The 20,356-nt window shown below is 40.6% G+C and overlaps 1 protein-coding gene across 3 annotated transcripts in view; it reads left to right on the forward strand.

Moving 5' to 3' along the window:
* LOC117258056 (chemokine-like protein TAFA-1) overlaps nucleotides 1-19,136 on the forward strand; it is a 41,577-nt gene extending 22,441 nt beyond the window's left edge. For 2 of the 3 annotated variants that reach the window (XM_033628523.2, XM_033628524.2), the window contains exons 3-6: nucleotides 16,469-16,609; nucleotides 17,712-17,836; nucleotides 18,013-18,100; nucleotides 18,250-19,136. In XM_033628523.2, coding sequence (XP_033484414.2) covers nucleotides 16,469-16,609; nucleotides 17,712-17,836; nucleotides 18,013-18,045 — 299 coding nt within the window. In that variant the 3' untranslated portion in view covers nucleotides 18,046-18,100; nucleotides 18,250-19,136. Of the gene's footprint in view, nucleotides 1-16,468; nucleotides 16,610-17,711; nucleotides 17,837-18,012; nucleotides 18,131-18,249 lie in introns of all 3 variants that reach the window. The other variant, XM_078169862.1, reaches the window with a different exon arrangement.
* Nucleotides 19,137-20,356: the final 1,220 nt, after the last annotated feature.

Raw genomic sequence — 20,356 nt, forward strand, 5'->3', positions numbered from 1 at the left:
AGATGTTCTGAATCCCTCTATAAATTGCGCATATAGTATTTTTTCATGTATGCATCGTGTCGAATGCCTAGAACAGATGGCAGAGGAGCGTTGCCATTCAGACAGTATACTTGCTATCAGCGTCTCCAGAGACAACCACACAGTCTGGGCTCATTACAGTAGACAGCGAGTCATTGCATACTTATTGCATACTGACATTTCTATTGAGATAGAGTGACCATTTTCCTCTGCGCAATGGCTGTTACATCACGTTTGAAGAACCATTTACTGGTCCCACATGAACTCTGCTCACATTCATTAAGCACGCAGAACCGCAGAGCCACAGAAATTCAGAATCGGCGCTGGGCGTTCATGTCATGCATGATTTGACAGCATTTGCCTTCATCCAGGCTTGCTGTCCATAACTCATCGGATTTTGATGCAGTGTTGTTGGCTTCCAGTGTGACTCATTGTGCCAGAGACCGTCGACTCAACGGCGCTCGGTCTCCACCCAGCAGCTGAGACACTGCTGACGCCAGGTGTTGTCATTTGTGTAGATAATAGCGTTACAGTTAAGTGCTCTGACAAATTTTCATGTGGTAGACTCGAACAAAGCGGATCCCTCAGCGAGAAGTTGTGTCGCCTGCCAAAGAGTTTGTTAGGTTTCACAAAAGCCATTTTACTCTCACTGTTTAATTTATTTTGCAGCAACTGTCAACACAATGTTACATCTTGATCTGCAGATAAAAAAGAAGCCACTTGCCATGTGATAGGCGAAGAATAGAAGAGCGAGGCAGACTGAAAACCAGGGTCATGATCAGTCCAGAATTAATCTCTGTTGAGCCATTTTCAATGTTTCTTTTGGTGTGATATTAAAGTTTGGGCTCAAATATTATACTGAAGGTTATTATGTGACAAAATAATCAGCCCAGTTGCCAGGTTACGTTAGTATGCTTCATATCAATTATATCAACATTTCCAAATTGATGTAGTTCAGATTACATGTATGTGCAAGGTAATGGGAATATGAAATGAGGGGCTTGGCGGGCCTCTACAAGACAATTTTGAGCATCAAACACTTAATTTCCTGCATTCTGCTAACTCTTCTGCACCAATTTGTGCCTTTTCTGCATCAATGTACAGTGTAAAATCTTCGCCGATGTGCATATGAGCTGAGGTTCTCATCCGGAGGAGGAGGGGATTGTGGATGGTCTGAGTCCTAGGCAAGATGGCCGCCAAGCAGTAGACTAGTGTTGTCAACTAGAATTACTGCTTCATGGTTGTATGCCTTTGCAAACCAATCAAGTTGCAGTTACAGTTTACATCCATCTCTGTGAAACATGGACGCTCCACACGCAGCTTTCCCCAGCAGCACAGAAGATATATACAACCAGCAGTTTTAAGGTCAACATCCAAGATTTTGTCACAAATTCAGAGTGATGGCCAGAGAAGTGTTTTCTGCAGAACATTATGATGTCACAGTGAAGTTGACCTTTGACCTTTTGGATATAAAATGTCATAATGTCATTGTTATATCCTGTTAGACATTTGTGTGAAACGTTGTCATAATAAACATATGAATTCTTGAGTTATGGCAAAAAAAACGTGTTTGTGAGGTCACAGTGACCTTTGACCTTCGACCACCAAATTCTAATCAGAATTTTTCAGAAATTTTTCATCATTTTTGAGTCCAAGTGGATGTTTGTGCCAAATGTGAGGAAACTCTTCTTGAGATATTGCATTCACAAGAATGAGATGGGTGCACAGTGAAAAGTGACCATTGACTTTTCAAACTGACCTTTGACTTTTGACCACCAAAATTTATTCAGTTCATCTTTCAGTCCAAGTGAACGTTTGTGCCAAATTTGTAGAAATTTCCTCAGGGTGTTCTTGAGATAGCCAATCACAAGAATGAGACAGACGAGGACACAGTGACCTTGACCTTTGACTTATGACCACCAAAATCTAATCAGTTTAATAGTTGAGTCCAAGTGGATGTTTTTGCCGAATCTGAAAAAAATCCCTCAAGGTGTTTATGTGATATGGGTTCACAAGAATGAGATGGCCCTACGAACATACACATGGACGGATGGATGGACAGCCCCAAAAAATAATACCTCCAGTCACTGTTGCTGGCACAGAGGCATAAAAATACTTAATCATAGTTATTCCGAATATTTGAAACGGTTTCAGTACTCATTTTCCGCAGTATCAATCATCTCCCGGATGAGTTGGCACACATTGCTGCAGTTCCCCCATAGCTCCGCCTCCTTTCAATCACTCACAGTGCTGTGTTCTCATCACTCATCTCATCACCTAGATGCATACAGGCTTTTGCAACACGGTTTTGTTTTTGACTTGCACTTTGTTGCATCTGAATGCATGACAATCTTGGAGGTTATGTGTGAATATGTTTTCATTAACGTAAAAAGGTTTTGGTTATAGATCATGTTTACTACAGTCATTCTGCTGTTCTCTGATACGAACCAAGAAAAGAGAAGTTGTCACTGTCATGTTCATATTTATCTTTTTATTAAAATCTAAAAATGTATACCCTCAATGTCAATTTCCCCCTTGTTATTGAAAATGGTATTGAATATTGAAATTTTTCAAGATATTGTATGTCACAGCATAAAACTGAAATCTGAAACAAAAAAAATGTATGAAACGTACAAATGTAAAATATCTGTAGTTGCAGAAACTTACTATGCCAACATTTATTCTGGCAACTGGGTTGAAATATTTTAGTCGACTTATGACCCATGTTCCTGTACCAGACGGCAATCAGTCCTTTGATGTGAAACTCTACAATGATGCTCTTGGAAATTTAGAAAAGCTGAGTGGGTACAGTAAGACAGGAGAGTATGACAGCTCGCTATAGCATGAGATGATGAAAATCATTAGACAGGCCTGTTATTGAGGCAAGTTATTCATTCTTGACCTTGACAACAGCAGATAAGAAAACAATCTCAACAAAAGATTATTTGTGATATATCTACTTTATACTTAGAGCAGAGTGCTTCTGCCCAGTCTGCATTTACTATTCAAATCAATGTTTTTCTAAAGATAAAACATAAATACAGAAATGATGGAGTTACGTAATAAATCTCACAATGAGGTTAATCTGAAAGTGCTCTGGAGCTTTCAATCATATCACATGAACTTCACCAACAGATGGCATTTTTACCTCGATGTAATAGACTTGTAGATGTTTAAGTAAAGGTAAAAAATATATTTAAAGACACAGATCCTTTCCTCAAGTAAAAGTAATAATACAGCTATGGAAAAATACTCTGTTTCTCTATTACAAATAAAAGCAAGTTAAAGTGAATTAGTTTTACAAGAACAAGTATTTTCATGAAACTTTACTAAAAGTATCAAAGTAAAAGTTCTGTAGAAAGGCCCATCTCACAGAGGTATATGGAGATTATATAACTGTATTATTACTGTTGTATTAATGTGTTCACATTTTACTGTTACAATCAGTCGAGGTGGAGCTACTTTTAACTTCATTTTATACTGTTGGGCCATTCAATCCAATAAAAATCCCAATCTCATTCATTCATTCATTTTCTGTAACCACTTATCCTGTTGGGGGTCGCAGAGGGGCTGGAGCCTATCCCAGCTGACTTTGGGCGAGAGGCGGGGTACACCCTGGACAGGTCACCAGACTCACACTCACAGGGCTGACACATAGAGACAGACAACCATTCACACTCACATTCACACCTACGGCCAATGTAGAGTCACCAATTAACCTGCATGTCTTTGGACTGTGGGAGGAAGCTGGAGTACCTGGAGAAAACCCACGCTGACACACGGGGAGAACATGCAAACTCCATACAGAAGGGCTTCCACACTCCGGGTTCGAACCCCTCACCCTGGGCAGCATGGTGGCGCAGTGGTTAGCATTGTGGGCCTCACAGCAAGAAGTCTCAATGTTAAAAAGACAATTCTGGCCAAAATTGTCTTTTCATAAAGTGAGCAAAAGAATACTTCTCACATCTATTTCGAAACATGTGTACAAGTTTTCACAAAGTGAGTGAGTGAATAAATCTGCTTAAAAATTCAGTTTTTTAACCTGTTTTTAATTTAAATGAACCTGTCCAAAGAACTGACTGTATCTTATGAAACAAGAAAGTAAAAACACATTGCTGCACTAGAATTATGAAAAATGAAACTTGTTTTTTGAAAGTACCTGAAACAAACTGATCTCCACTGAAAGTAAAATAAAGGTAAAGGTAAAGAAGGACATTTTTAGCAGGAACAAATGCATCATAACTTAAAAGTTGGTTATATGTTTTGAATTAAAAATCTTGGTCTGCCTACAGATAGTCTAAGGTTATCTATAATGTTTCAACAGATTATCATTTAAGATTTGACAATTCAACTGTCTCTCTTTATTCTGTAGAAGTGTTACCTGTTTCCCTCTGAAATGTAGTCGAGTGCAGGTGTAACGTATCATGAAATGGAAACACCCAATTAAAGTGCAAGTACCCCATATTAAGTGCAGTACTTTAGTACATGTACTTACTTATATTCCCATGCAGTGAACAAGTACAATGCCATGACAAATGGGCAGACTCCATCTATTGGTGAAGTTCATGTATTATAAGACAGACAGCTCCAGAATGCGCCAGCATGGACCTTCTGCTGAGATTTATTCAGTGACTCCATCACTTTTGTATATATATTTTAACTTGTAGAAAAACCTTGATTTGAATTGTAAATGCAGACTTGAGACACACTCAACCTTAAGCATAAAAGTATAAATAAATAAACTTTGGTGAGACTGTTTTCTCAACTGCTGTTTTCAAAGTCAAGAAAGAAAAACTTATCTCAATAACAGTCCTGTCTAATGATTCTCATTGTGATGCCATAGCAAACTGTAAGACCCTCCTGTGTTACAAGCTTTTCTATTGTTCGAAAAACATCATTGTAGAGTTTCACATTAAAGGACTGATTTCCTTCTATTGTATAAGAACATGGATCATATGTCTACTTGTGTTTTCCAAAACTCTTGAATTATTTTGTCCCTTAATGTCAATAATGTGAGTTATAATATTTGAGCCCAGAATTTAACTTCACACAAAAAGGAAAAAGCTAAATTTAGATATATTTTGGACTTATCTTAACCCCATTTTCAGTCCTTCTTGGTCCTCTTTCCTATTTTATTCTATTTTTTGCCTAAAGTGACTCAGCGTTACCAACTGGAGGTGTGCAGATTGAAAAAAGTGCGCGTTTAGGGAGGCAGTGGGGCATCTAATGAAAGATGCTATCAAACCAGAGACAAGAGTTGAGAATAAGTAAAAGCTCTAAACTCTCTTTGCCTCACATCAGTCTCATACTCTGTACTGAAACTATGTTAAATTGCATCGTCCCTATGAAATGAAATAAAGAAAGCGAGAGAATTGTATTTTGGGAAATGCAGGATCCAGTGTTTTGGGACTTTGACCCATAAAAGTGTCTTCACCACTGTGTAAATGTAAATATTACAAAAACAAATTAGCAAAGCAATTACATACTTTTGCAACTGTTTTCTAAATGAACATTAAGTCACACGGAGGCGCTTTCCAATTCGATTGCAATTTAATTTGGCTCAACATTACGATGGAGCTGGTGCTGAATTTTTGATCATTCATAAAAATGGACAACATCAACAACAATACACAACATCTGTAAGCGTACAGCTCATTAAAAGGCCTTTGGTCCACTTGATCAGAGAACAAGTCACTTTAATCCGAGACTAAAGCCCTTTTTACAAAGGGATCCAATGATAGGGCTGCACCAAAGACCCTTCATTACGCTACCTTTGCTTTGCTACCAGCATACAAACAAAAACGCAGACATATTGCCGCCCCAGTGTGGCATTTTAACATGACAGCATTCTGGAACTGTGACGGGCAGGACGTGTAAAGGCCCTCACATACCAAGCTAATGATCGGCCATCGGTCAAAGCTGGGCCGTTGGTAAGCATCTGCCACCCTCGTTAGTGCGGTGCGTCCCACATCGTTGCCCCTAGTCAAGCCCTGTCTGCCTTTTTTTTGCCAATTCAACATGTTAAATTAGCGTCAGCATTGGTGAATGAATACACTCTGATTGGCAGTTCAGCTCAGTGCGCAAGAGAAAAGAAACTTAAGTGAGGAAAGTAAACAAAAAGCTAAAGTCGAGAGGGAGAGAGATCAAAACAAACTTGTTACATAGGGTAAGAATATTCTTCTTTAGCCAATGAGCTCTTGAGCAGAAATGTCTCCTGATGGTTTGTGTTATTGTTGACTGGCGCACAGTAAATCCGATTGTATTGTTAATGTGTTAACTGGCTAACTAGCATCAAGACGGCCTTCCGGTTTCCTTTAAAGAATGAGGAAAGTTGTTTCCTGTCACACAGGCGCAGAACGTATGTGCTGGTTGACTGTTGGCTATAATTGTTGTGGTGTGTTCATGTGCAACTTTTTCATCTGAGACACGGCAACATGAGGTGACACGGCAGGGGACTTTTGTCGCTGCTAGTTCTCTGAAGTCAGTTTGGTGTGTCAGCGTCTGCCTCTATAGTGTGACACATGACATCTCTCAGTGACAGCTTACCGGCTCCAGTAACACACTGGCTTATTTACACTGACTTTAGCTTGGCTCTTTATTAGCTGGTAACTAGCTTGTAGCAGTCCGGACCACTCTGCAGAAGGAAGAATGGAGAGGCGTTTGGATGCTGTTCACCAACAATAGCTTTATTGCAGTCCTCACACAAAACAATAAACATGGCCTTCTCATGAGGTTTAACAGTAGCCCTGAGCTCATCTAGAAACTTAATTCTGCTGCTAGCATCACACTTTGCTGCCTGACATCTTCACCATGACACCCAGAGTGACCTGCTTCCCTCCACATACACCATGAAGCACACGTCACACCCTCACAGGTTAACCACAAGGCTACCGCCCTTAAAGGGGAAAAGGGGTGAGCCAGTAACAGTTTCTAAACAGTAACATGGCAATAACAATCAGTCCCTATTATTTGCCACTGGATTTCACCCTCTTCTTGGTGGATAAGAAGCTCCTGGACCCTTAGTGTCTCCCCAGTTTTTGGATAGTCCAGTGGGTCTTCTTTGTCTCTGAGTCATGGGTCATGCACATAAGACATTTTCACACCTGTCCCGTCCTTCCTGCTGTACCTTTTACGACAATGCAATTCAGTGCTGTTACTACCTCCGCTGCCAGCTTACAGGCAAGAAACCTCTGTACCACCATTTTGCAATCGTACCTGGTATACAAAACAGCGAGGCAGAATAATGGCACAACATTCCTGTCTTGAACAGGCAGTGTAAAAGGGGCTTATGTCAAGGCTGAGAGTAAATGTAGATTAAACTGAAAACAGAAAATTTGAACAATGGACTGCAAAACTAGATACAGAAAATATGGAGGAGGATTTTGTTCCATAGCCAGAAGAGACCAACAAAAAAAATCTCAGCACAGGAAATAAATTAACATAAGAAACCAAAAAAACACACCAGGAACAAATCATCCCAGAAAACATGACAAAACCTCCAGTTATGACTTTATCGGCTCTTTCAGGCCTGAAAATGAGCCATGCCCTGTTGAGCGCAGGTTGTAGGTGGTCACCTTGTTTCCTGACAGCCTCTGTTCCCCGGTTCAAAGTAATTAAGAGGCAGAAGCACAGAGCATGGCAACAAAAACAGGGCAGTTCCAGTTGAGACCCTCTGCCTCTGTGTGACCTCTGACCCCACCAATGACAACTTCTGTGTGACCCTTGTTCCCTGTCAGTCAAAATGTTGCTAGAGAGTCAACATAAGCTGACACACACATACACACACACACAAACACTGAAGCTGTCATTTGGGAGACTGACTTTGTCTCTGATAATGGGGGGAAAATGGAAATACAGAAAACAATTATACCCTTGCATGGCTCCAGCCTTCACCTGATGAGAGCGTTCATCTCCAGCCATGTTATCCTCCGTCTCCCTCTGAAATATTTATAATGCAAAGATGGGGTCTCGGAGCATGCAGCGTGTTGTACTTGCAGGCTGAAACCATGGGTGAACTTCAAGTGTTGCATTGCTTTTGTTTAAAAAAAGGTACCCTGCACACCTGCCAGCTGGCAATACCACACTGATTTGCATTTTTATTTGATTTTAATGTATTCTTCGGAGGTGATGATTTCCAAATATAGAGTATCCCGATTCTTTGCTCTGTTTGCTAGCAACAAGCAATGCAAGTTAATTCTGTTGCGTAGTGTGTTTTTAATAGATCAAAGAGGAAATCTAGGGCTGTCTTATGCAATTAAGGAGATGCATTAAGAAGAACAAACCCCTGTGGGCTGTTGTTTTCAAATGATGCCCCACTGCTTCCACTGGTACATCACGATTAACGTTGTGCAGACATGCCCTTTTGTTGAGTGCATCAGACAGCAGGCAACATTCTCCCAGACCAGATACAAGATCTGGATATTTTTCAGTTAAACCAAAGGCTGTTGATGTTTTCTGAAACACAGAGCCAGGTGTCATGATAACCCCGAGAAACTCAACAGACTTGGCAACAAGCAGGAAAAAGACATGCTTTCTTAATTCTCTCCCGTCCTGTATTCGAATTTGGCTATTAATTTTGTTTCTTAAAACCACCATGTCCAATCAACACCTTGACACTAGTTCTGTTTATTATTACTCGTCATTTACCCCAGCGTGAGCAGATTTACAACCAGACGCTGCACATATCCAGCATATCCACTCCCGAGAAACACTGAATCCTGACAGAACTGCAATCAAGTTTATCATTATCTGATTCTCTTTAAGTTGTAAGAGACTTTTATTTTGTGGTGTGATGTTGTAGAGATGAGAGATTCAAGTGTGAGATGAGCCGACTGATCTACTTCTATCCAGAGGGTCAAGTGGGGCCCTGTTGGTTAATCCCCACAGGAGCTCACATGATGGTTCAATTATATCCAGAAACTGACACTCAACTCTCTCCCTCTGTCCGCTCTGAATTTAAGCTACTTTATGGCTTAGTTTGGCTGGTTTCACACTGTGGGTTGAACAAATTTTATATGTAATGCAATGATCTTCACTGTGGTAAACTGTTTTGTTTTTTAACTGAAAAATCAGTGCGTAGACGCTCTTATGATCCCAAATGACTTGTTGAAATTCGTGAGCTTAACGGTAACACTTCATTTCAGCCCCCATTTAGCATTTATAGGTGGTAATATAAACACAAAATATACATATATTTTAAACCATTTTACGGCTGCAGCTGTTTGTAGATTAATTGGTTGGCTGGTTGACAGAATATAATCCTGCATCAATTCATATTTGAGTCATTTGTCGCTGCTTTTCTTTGTCATATATCGGGAAAACTCGCCTAAAAAATAGGCGATAGACTCCTTTCCCATTGCCAGTAGATGCCCTTTGCTTTTTCTTTTCTCGTGTGTCACGTTCAATGTCAATAATGTGCTGGGTAACAGGTTAATAAGCAGTAGAAAGCAGCATAGAGGCCAGTGAAATTGTTACTGGAATTTCTTTTGTCTTTCCTTTTTTAATATAGTCAAACTCAGTGCCTACTAATTTGGAGAAATGTTTGAGTGCTGCTTGGACGGTATTTGTAGCTGAGATAAGAGAGTCACAGAAGTTGCTGATGGTCATGCCAGAAAAGGGGAGAAAATTCGTCTGTCCACTCAGCTGTCATGTTTCCACCACTTCTGATCACAGCTGGAGGCGATTAGTATCTGACTGTTTCAGTCATTTTTTTCAGTCAATAAACACTGACTGAAATCTTTCCAAATAAAGACAAAAGACAGATGTCTGTGTGTAAGAGTGAGTTTTTTGTCCAGTGGGAAAGGGTGATAGTAAATTCGGTTCGGTAGGTTCGGTACTGTTTGTTGAATAAAACAAGCCATCTGAATACCCTGCATTACCTCAGGGGAAATTTTCTACTTTTTACTATTTTTTGCAAAATAGATAGAAAGAAGAAATAGATAGAAAATCATTTGTAGACTAATCCATAATAAAAAACAAACGTTAAAGCTTTAAACAGTTTTTAAACTCCTTCTACAGAGCATCTATAACTGTTGTTCAGAGACTTCATGGATGCTGGATGACACAATATAACACAGTTGTAATCACATATAATGATCTATGATTACGCATGTGAATTCAAACTTACACTGTGTTACAAAAAGTGTTCATACACGAGAACAAATCACTTACATGCCAGTCTCAAAATGTTTCCAAGTGAACTTAACATACATGTGGACACATCATTTGGGCTTCAACTAAAACTCATTATTGATTAAGCTCTTGTTTTTTGGTACTATAATTATAAACATATATGATTTAGTTCATGAAAAGCTAGTTTAGAAAAAAAAAAACATTTAAAGCTCTGAGAGTCCAAGATGACACCTTCAAATGTCTTCTTTTAGTCGACCAACACTCACAAAACTAGTAACAGTTTATTTTAACCTCCCATATTTTGCATTCATTAGCCATATACAGTAACATCTAATAACAGGTTAGAACGCACTTACATGTAGCTGTATGACAATATAAAAACAAGTATTTCTTACTATAATCAATTAAATCTTAATATATTGCTTATACATGCTAAATGGGGAGGTGGGGTGGACTTCAAAGACTAAAGATGCAGCAAATCCCAACCCAATTTATGCAAACCACCAATACTTTACATCTGTATGTTATTATGTAGCAGATATATCGAAACTTTATGTTTCTTTACCTTTCAACACACTGTGGTTAACGTGGTCAGATTTAGGCACAAAAACCATGTGTTTATGGTTCAGAAATGATCATATTTTGGCTTAAAATACCTGGTTTTGGTGGCACTATCCCAGCTGGAAACGCAGCTTTGTCTCTATAGGAACACCCAACATCTGGTGGCTAAAAAGCTGCTGGAAACACAGCACAGTCGCCATGATTCACTAAAGGAAAACCACTTTTGTTGTTTGACTCCAACAGTGGTCTGCAGTTTGGCAGCTGTCTCATCGAGGTATCATACAATCCACTATCCCCTCCATCTCTCAATGACATTGTCAGCTCATACACTACATCACTTTAGAAACGTGTACAAATGTAACGTATCCGTTGTTTGCAGAATCATACAATGCCATTCTTCTGCTGATCGGGCTGCAAATCCTCTCATTTAGGAGGCTGGAACAAGAAAATATTTGGAAATCTTAGTTTATCAGACAACTGAGAGTATCAGAATTGTCACAGATTAATGTTATCTATGTCAACTAATCAATTAATCCACCACTCGTCTCAGTTTACATATCATCATACAGCATGGTTACAACTACATTATGTTGCCTTTAAAGCATTGATCATCAATTTATATTCCAGCTATAGATGCTTCATATAACGAGCTATAAAGAAGGCGTTGTAGTTATTGACAAATAAAAATATCTTTATATCTGCTCAAAACTGTGTGTTACTGTTTATACGCTGCCTCTAAATGCCAATTAGAAAATGTTGAAATAAGGACTAATTAATGTCACCACTAGGCTTTTATATTGATTGAGTTATGACTGACTAAGCTGCAGTAATTCTAAACTGTTTGCTGCCTTAACTACAGCAGGTTTTCTCTTAAGATAGCACTCCTGCCTCTAAGAAACTGCTCAGCATCAGGAGGGCCTCACAAACCAAAATATTCAAATGTAGTAAAGCGATATATGCAAATCTAGCCATGACACATTTCACAAACCCACAGCTCATTGTCAAACATTACTTCAAATCACTTTGCTGGCAAAATACTGGCTACGTTTTTCCCGTCTCTCTGCTCTTTCTCTCCACAACCTCCTTGATCTTGTGTCACGCTGACGGGTGTAATTGTCAGATGGTCCTTTGCTGCAGAACTCTCATATGTGGAGAGTTTGAGCGCAGTGGGTGGGAGAGGCCAGCGGTTGAGGTGGGTCGAGTCCGCTCGGTCCAGTCCTCTCATCCTTCAGGGCAAAGCCAGTAGCCTGGTGATAATTGCATGCTGGAGCCAGTGTTCATATTCATGATAACCCTGAAGCAGGCCTCTCCTCCTGCGAATAGATGTCATTTTTTTTTCTGTCCGCTCTCACACATCTCTTCATCAACATTCAACGAGCTGCAGGGCTCGGAGAGTGTAAAGCACAATTATTCTTGTTTACAACAAACTTGTGTAATGTTTTACAGTTATTTTTATTGCAGAAAATAAACCCGAGTGTATGCAGAGAGAATTTCTGAATATGGATAGTGTAGATTAGGCATGAGATACATGACATGAAGATACCTCCAAACAGATTTTGATACATATTTAAAAAAATTTTAACATGTAACATGGATAAGACAGTTAGTGGTGGATGAAGTATTCAGTATTCTTTTCATGAAGTAGGAAGAATACAGTGTAATAAAATACACTGTTATGAGGAAAAGTCCTTCATTCAAATTCCTACTTACATAAAAGTACAGCAGTATATCAGTTAAATGCACGCAGCGTATCAGTGTTGACATACTGGTTGTGATTGTAGTAGGTAGACTGTACAAATACATGAATGTCTAGTCAGTATTTTATTGATGTATCTGGTCGACATGGAGCTAATCTTATATACAGTAAGGTAGCGTAGTCCAGAGGTTCCCAACCCTGGGGTCGAGTCCCTCCAAAGGGTCATGAGATAAATCTGAGGGGCCAGAAGATGACGAATGGGAGAGGAAATGAGAAGTCCTGTTACACACATTTGTTTTCTATTTATGTCTGCTAACAACTCATCCAAACATGACAAGAGCCAACAACCAGACGAGACTTTGTAATAAGGGGTTTCAAGCCAAAAAAGTTATGACACCACTGGTTCAATCTTTAACAAAGCATTGTATAAGGTGGTAGTTTGGTTCACCTTAATCTGAAAAGTACCGCGTAATATATGTGGGAGTAATATAGGTCAGACTAGGGTTCTAACTGTTCATGAGTCCAGGTTAAAGACAAAGGGTGATCGACTCTTTTCAGTTCTTGCTCCTCGGCTTTGGAACAGGCTCCCTTTGTTCACGAAAATGTACTTTTACAGATTGTCCTTTCCTGACAGACCTAATGTGTGTATGGGAATGAATATATTTGCAGCCATGTGTTTATGCCTGCATGTTTACAGGTATATATGTGCTTAAGTGTATATATTGGTGTATATGTATATAATTATGTTTTATTAGTATCACTTTTGTTTTGTACTTTCTGCACATTGAAAAGCACTTTGTGCTTTCAGCTCGAAAAGTGCTCTACAATTTATTATTAATAATATGATGCGAAATTCAGAAGTTATAAAACAACAGAAATCAGTAAAAAAAAAATGTCCATCAAGTCTCTCAGAAACCAAGATGTTCCATGTCTTATTTTGTCCAAGCAGCAGTCCAACACTCAAAGATATTCAGTCAGTCTTTGAGCCCATCAGCTAACAGCATGACAACAATAAAGCCTCTAGAGGTTATGGCAGAGGTGGCCTTTGGCATCAGGGGGCCCGTTTCAATACTTAATATGGGGCCCTACCACGTAAAACATAAACATAATTATGTTTGCCAGCTATGCGTCCTGCGTCCGTGACGCATTATAAGCTGAAAGAACACAGTAAAGTCATCCATGCGTCCCAAGGACGCACATATTTTCCCATGTAAAACGATATATTGTGACCAAGTGTTAAAATCATAACCAGGGCAAGAAACCGGGACTCAGCAGAAAAGGCGAGGATTCAGGTTGGTTTGCAACAAATAAGGATATGGATACTTTATTGTCCCTTACAATCCCCTCAAATTAAATTAACAACAAAAATAATGAGTGCTCCGCGTTATTTTTGTCCAGTTGTGGTCAGAGCACTCTCTCGGTCAGAGAAACGGAAATAAAAGAAAAACAACTTTCTACAGATTTGTTTTCAAAATTCAGCCAAAAAATCAAAAATCAAAAATTCAAAATTCTCAACTTAAATTAACAACAAAAATAATGAGTGCTCCGTGTCATTTCAGCACCGTGGACAGCTCACTACCTGCATGAAAAGACAGAGACAGACGGAGGAAAAAAAAAAGAAAGGTTTCGTTCTGCAAGGTGACAGACTATTGCAATTATCCTTTTCATGACGTCGTTCCAGTGTTTTTTCTCCAGCATTTGTATTTCTTGGTATGTTTTGTCAATAGCACTGTGCGTTCTTACGCGCGTCTCCAGCTCGCGCCAGCTGTCCATGTTGGAACGGTGTGCATTTGATTTCTCATGATCCTGGAGTGTGAGAGTGAGTCGTTCCCACATTCTGAAACCCCCGTCAGTGAGACTGTGATTTCGCTTGCCAAATAGGGTACAGCAGAAACAGAAAACTGAATCTGATGATTTTGAATACACTAACCATGACCTGCGTATTTTTTCTCCATTTTTCATCCTTATGAAATATCTGTCATTAGTAAAACGGCGGCGTGTTTGGCTCTGTGGGAAGTTAAAGTCCTCTATCTGAACGGGACCTCTCCGAACAATATCGATCCGTTGGTCACTGGTAATATGCTCTGGCCAACATGCCGGGTCTGTCTCTGTGAATGGCAGTGGGACTTTCTCCCTGGCTGCAGTGCTGGTGGTGGCATCTCCCTCACCTGTCTCAGTTGTGGGACTATCATCATGTGGTGCTTCAAACGATAATGTTTGGTCATCATTATCACCAGCTGTTTCAGTAGAAAGGTCTTTATTTTCACCTTCTCCCGTATTTGTTGTTTGGCTGGCGTTATGTGAGTGGGCAGCAGCCGCTGCTGTAGTCAGTGCAGCTGTTATAGATGCAGGACCAAAGAAAGAGGTCACTTTTGGAAGACTACTCACAGCTTTCCTTTTGATGTCTGCTAGTTTTCACTTTTCAGCACCACTCTGGTATGTGCGTTTCATTTTGTAACGTTAGGGACGTTAGCTAGCTAGTTAGGTGATGGCGGGCAGTGATTTATTATTGTGTCTTCCTTGCGGCATTTATTTTTTTGTCAGTCAGTTGGGGGCCCCCTGGTGGCCGGGGTCCGTTTCAACTGAAACGGTTGAAACACAGGTAAGGCTGCCTATGGGTTATGGGACAGTGTTTCAGGGGTTCTGGTGTAGCCAGCCGATATCCAGGGCAAGACATCTTCATATGTATGAATGCAGATTAGGATTGCAGCAACGTACTGGTTTTAAGGTATACCATGATATAAAAGTTGATCATTATCATACCGTGTACATTCGCTTATCTACGATATTGAACTGTACACAGAATCTCCCCTTACGTTAGTAATTTTCTAAGGGGAGACTTTTTACACATACTTTCAATAACTAAACCGCTTCAAGTTTCAATTATAGTAATGAAACATTTGTTCAACCAACAATAACACTTCCATTTTCATTCCTTTAAGGATCATTCTGACTGATAATAATATATATTCTGTAATACCATGAGAGCATGAAACCACGATATGTTCTAAGACAGTTATCATACCATAAAAATCTCATACTGTTGCATACCTAATGCAGATAAGTTAGAATAAAGCTAACCAAAACTTAAACTGTCATCAGAAGATAGCTGATGGGTTCTGAGACTGCATTTCGGTCAATGCGTTCTTTTGCTCTCCACAAGGACTGTTTACCTGTGGGCAAAGGATGCCTGCTCAAACATGATTGGCAAATACTATTTGGACTACAAATGGAAACCAGAATGACTTCGATACTAAAATTTTTTCCTATTGCCCACATATTCTGCATACACATGCAGATTTCTGTTTATTGAGATTAGCATTCGGTCTAAAGAGTAAAGAGTAAAGTAAAGCAGGAAATCCCTGCATTTGCGATTCATTTTCTCACTATCAATTTATCAATTAATTAGATTACCATTACGGCCCTGATTTAGAGAGAAAAAAAAGTGCAGTGTTTCTCTCTGGAACATAAATTAGAAAAACCTAACTTTTATCTCCCCCTCTGCATGTGAGCTTGCCAGATCTCCCCGCCGTCTCTTTAACTTTTCCCGTGAAAATAAAAGCAAGTTTCTGGAGCATCCTCTTGACAAACTTTTCTTGGACACCTCTTAGAATTTTCCACCAAAGCTTCTTCCATACTCCTAGCTGCTGCTCCGTTGCTATGGTCTACCTGCCCCTTTTCGCTCTGGCTGGCTGATGTAAAACACATCACTAGTGTGGCAGCGCGGGCAAGTTGCCACAGACACCACATCTCCATTACACTGTGAAATACAGAGAGCTTTCCTTGGCGGCGGCAGGCTTTTTCAGCATTGTGTGAACATGTTTGGCAAGGGCTTGAATGTAACAGACATTCATCTATATGTAAACGTCCAGCTTTAAGTAAAGTACAAGTACATCATAGTGATATTTAAATGAGTGCTTGAGGAAATGTACTTGGTTACTGTCCACCAATGATGAAATGTCATCACAGTGATGTGTTCAAACATCCTCAGAGAGATGTGTTTGATCACCCCAGAGTTGCTGAACTAATGTAGCCTGTTGTCTGTTTTTTTTTTCTTATCAGAGGGGGGCACATGTGAAGTAATCGCTGCTCACCGATGCTGTAATAAGAATCGCATTGAGGAGCGGTCACAGACGGTCAAGTGTTCTTGTCTGCCAGGGAAGGTGGCTGGAACCACCAGAAACAGACCTTCATGTGTCGACGGTGAGTATTTTAACAGATAAAGAAAACATGAGATATTAGGTTTTACTACACTGCTGCTCTAATGTTGCACGAGGAAAAACATTTGCTTTGAATGCACGCAGCATTGCAGGAAAATTTAATTCAACTAAACATGCGCTAAAAAGCCAAACCCTGCCAGACAAAACTGCAATGTTTTGTAAAGATTCAGAGATGTGTTCAAATAAAAGCCTAAGTCACCCATGCAATGCCTTGTCCCAGATAAGATTAACATTACCTGGGATAATGTCACATCCAAATTCTGTTGCTGACAGACAGCAGAAGGTATCTGCAGGGGTAAGCTTTACTCCAACAGTCAAACACAACTGCTGAAGGTAGCACACCTCAGGGAAGAGCAGAAAAATAAAGAATAATATAAAGCAAAGCGATGCAGAAGGAAGCAGCTGTTGATTATATTGGTACCTTGTAGATATCTCATGATGGTTTACACATGCTTTGACAAATGTCTGCAGCACTGGCTCAATCCCTTGTAAGAAATGGATTTGGCACTCAGGTCTGACACAACTAAAACACATATTGGCTTTAGTAAAACCTCTCACCTGGAGCTTTTATCTTAAATCCTTTTGCAAATATTACTGAAATCTCTGAGCGGACTGGGGGAATATGAGGTTGCTCGATGTCAGCTCTGACAGATTCCTTTCCTCTGTCACACATTACAAACCATTTACTGTCTACTTACCCTGTATTTAAGGCAATTTTCTCTCCTGACGGCAGAAATGTGGCGTGCATTAAAGTCAAGTCACAGTCACATCCACCGATCCACTCACTCAATGAAAAGCCCCGGTTCCACCCACTGCATTCATGTATAACTGCATCTAATAAAGAAACCGCATTGTGCTCGGCAACAGTTTTGCACTGTAACAAGTTGTCTGAAGCGTACACATGTGACGCATACAGCCAAGTTACTTACTGTCACCTTTAACATTACACATTTGATAATTAGAATTAGACACCCCCGCCTAATGGCCGTCTCTCTGCAAAGTGCCGCTCTGTGCTATCTGGTTTTACACTCTGTTAGAGTGAAAGGCACCTGCATCACCATTTCTCTTGTCTTTGTTGCCTGTAGCATCCATAGTAATTGGGAAGTGGTGGTGTGAGATGGAGCCTTGCCTGGAGGGGGAGGAATGCAAGACACTCCCTGACAACTCAGGCTGGATGTGTTACGCCGGCAACAAGATCAAAACCACAAGGGTAAGATAACCTCTCTTGACCGCAGGAAACAAGACGTTATGGCAGAAACAGTTGGAGAGAAATGTACAACGCTGCTACACAAAACAGCAACAGCTATCGGGACTGGAATTTGCTGCAAATTGACTTGTTAACAGCATGGTCTAACCCTTCAATTTCCTCCTCTTTTTCCTTGTCAGAACACTCAGCCATACACAACATCAACATATTAACACTTTGCGGGAAGGACGCGAGGGAACGCCTCTGGTGGGAAAGGTTAATCTGCAGGTCAGCTTCTTCATTTATACTTGGACACCGGTATGCTAATTATTTTCTCCCAGCTGACTTAATTGCTACGCTTTGTCAGGAGCAAACACACACAATTTATATTCATTTCTGTGATACTCACATCACCCTGTCTTTCCTTCTCGTTCCAGCACTGTCACAGGACCAATTATCACAAAGACAATGAACCTATTGTTGCTTTAAGACATGTGAACACTTCTCAGATCAAAGTGTAAAAAAAAAAAAAGTTGTAGAATACGTAAAGCACATCCTGCTCAAGGCTACTGAAAATACTGACACTCCAAGATGCCTGCGGGGAACTTCATCATAACCTTGTAATGAATATATTTTCATCATTTCTTTCCGACTTTGAGATGGAACGTGAGCGTCTGTGCATTTGGATTAATATCTGGAGAGCATCTGACGTCCCTCCTCAGACATCAGTGAGACAGATGTTCACGATGAAGCGTCAAACAGGAGAGGAATACATCAAAGGACACGGGATGAGCAAGTACAGTAGTTGACAGCCCTCAGGTTTTTCTTTTCTTTTTTTTTTTAATATCGTAAGAGGAAAAATATTGTACATAAATTGTTTGTCCTTTCTTGTGTACATGAACTTTATTTATGGTGGTGAAAAACATCCGAGTCCCTGAATGCTGTCTTATATTCCTCTTGTTACCCACAAAACCCAACACAGCCAAAGCTTGACGAGTTTAAAGGATGTTAAGATAAATAGATGCGTTGCGAGGGAGATGTTTTACAAATACAGCTTGTGTGTCTTGATACTGTACATTTTACCATTTTGTTTGTATGGTACTTGTATGCCTTTGATCACCTTTTAAATGGCTTTACCAGTCGAACTCGGTAACGTGTCCGCTACCCTGAAACAGATCGATTCACCAAAAATGTGATACCAGTAGGTTGTTTTCGATACTTGAAATGCCTTATTTGTGTCAAATCATTCAAATGATAATATTGTATATATGAAGCCATCTATTGATATGTGCTGAAATTTCATTAAAGTCACTGTTCCTGTAACTAACGTGAGTGCATCCTTGGTCACTGCCACTGCAAGCGTCAGTGCTCAGTCATAGTAATCTGAATACACCTTGATGCTGAGGTAGTCAAAGCACTGCTTTTAAAGAGAGAGTTTTGGGAAACACCTTTTCCCAGCATACCTAACTTACCATTCTTACTAAGAGCTACATGAGAAGATTAATACCACTCTCATGAAGCTGCTGCCAGGCAATGCTAAGTTTAGCTTAGCATTAAGACTGGCAACAGGCGGAAACAGGAAGTATGACACTGTCCAGAGGTGACAAAATCTGCCAACCAGCACCTCTTAAGCTCCCTAATTAACACATAATATCTCTTCTGTTTGGTCAGACTAAAATGGAAGTGTAAAAAGGACAAGTTGTGATTTTAAAGCAACACGTTCCCCGTCCAAACTTGACGCATGGTCTGTGGCCCCTGGCCTCAGTTACCAACACACTGAGACACACTTAAGCCACAGTATGAGATGCACCTGGCAGCGTGTCAGCGTACACTAATTACTTGCACTGCCATCCATTTTCAACCACCTATCCGAAGCCAGGTCGCGGGGGCAGTAGGCTGAGCAAAGTATTCCAGATGTTCCTCTCCCCAGCAATGCTTTCAAGCTCCTCCTGGGGGACCCCGAGGTGTTTCCAGTACCAGACGAGATATGTATTCACTCCAGCGTGTTCTCGGTCTGCCCCGGGGGCCTCCTACCGGTGGGACGTTTCCCCTCCAAGAATAGCCACCTTAATGTGGTGGAGGGGTTTGCGTGTCCCTGTGATCCTGGATCGTAGACTAATAGCCCCTGGTAGGATCTCCCAAGGCAAAGTGGCCCCAGGGGAAGGACCAGACTAAGAGTGGTTTGAGAAGACCACAATGAAACGGCACATTCAGAGACAGAGTACCTCGCCCGGTATGGGGACACAAGGGACCCCCTCTGGAGCCAGACCTGGAAGGGGAGTTCGCCAACGAGCATCTGGTGGCCAAGCCTTGGACCATGGGGCCCAGTCGGACCCAACCCGAGTGAATAACATGGAGCCGCCACCCTGCGGGACCACCACCTGCAGGGACTGGCATTGGGGCCAGGTGCATTATGTGCCAGGCGGGCAGAGGGGCGTGCTGACCCTTGATGTCGCAGACTGGCTTTGGGGGTCTTGCATTGTCTTTTTTAAAATAAACTACCTTTGTTTTTAGGGTCACTTTCTTCGGTTTAGGCAACAAGAG

Source organism: Epinephelus lanceolatus, chromosome 8, assembly GCF_041903045.1.
Source record: "Epinephelus lanceolatus isolate andai-2023 chromosome 8, ASM4190304v1, whole genome shotgun sequence".
Classification (NCBI taxonomy): Eukaryota; Metazoa; Chordata; class Actinopteri; order Perciformes; family Serranidae; genus Epinephelus; species Epinephelus lanceolatus.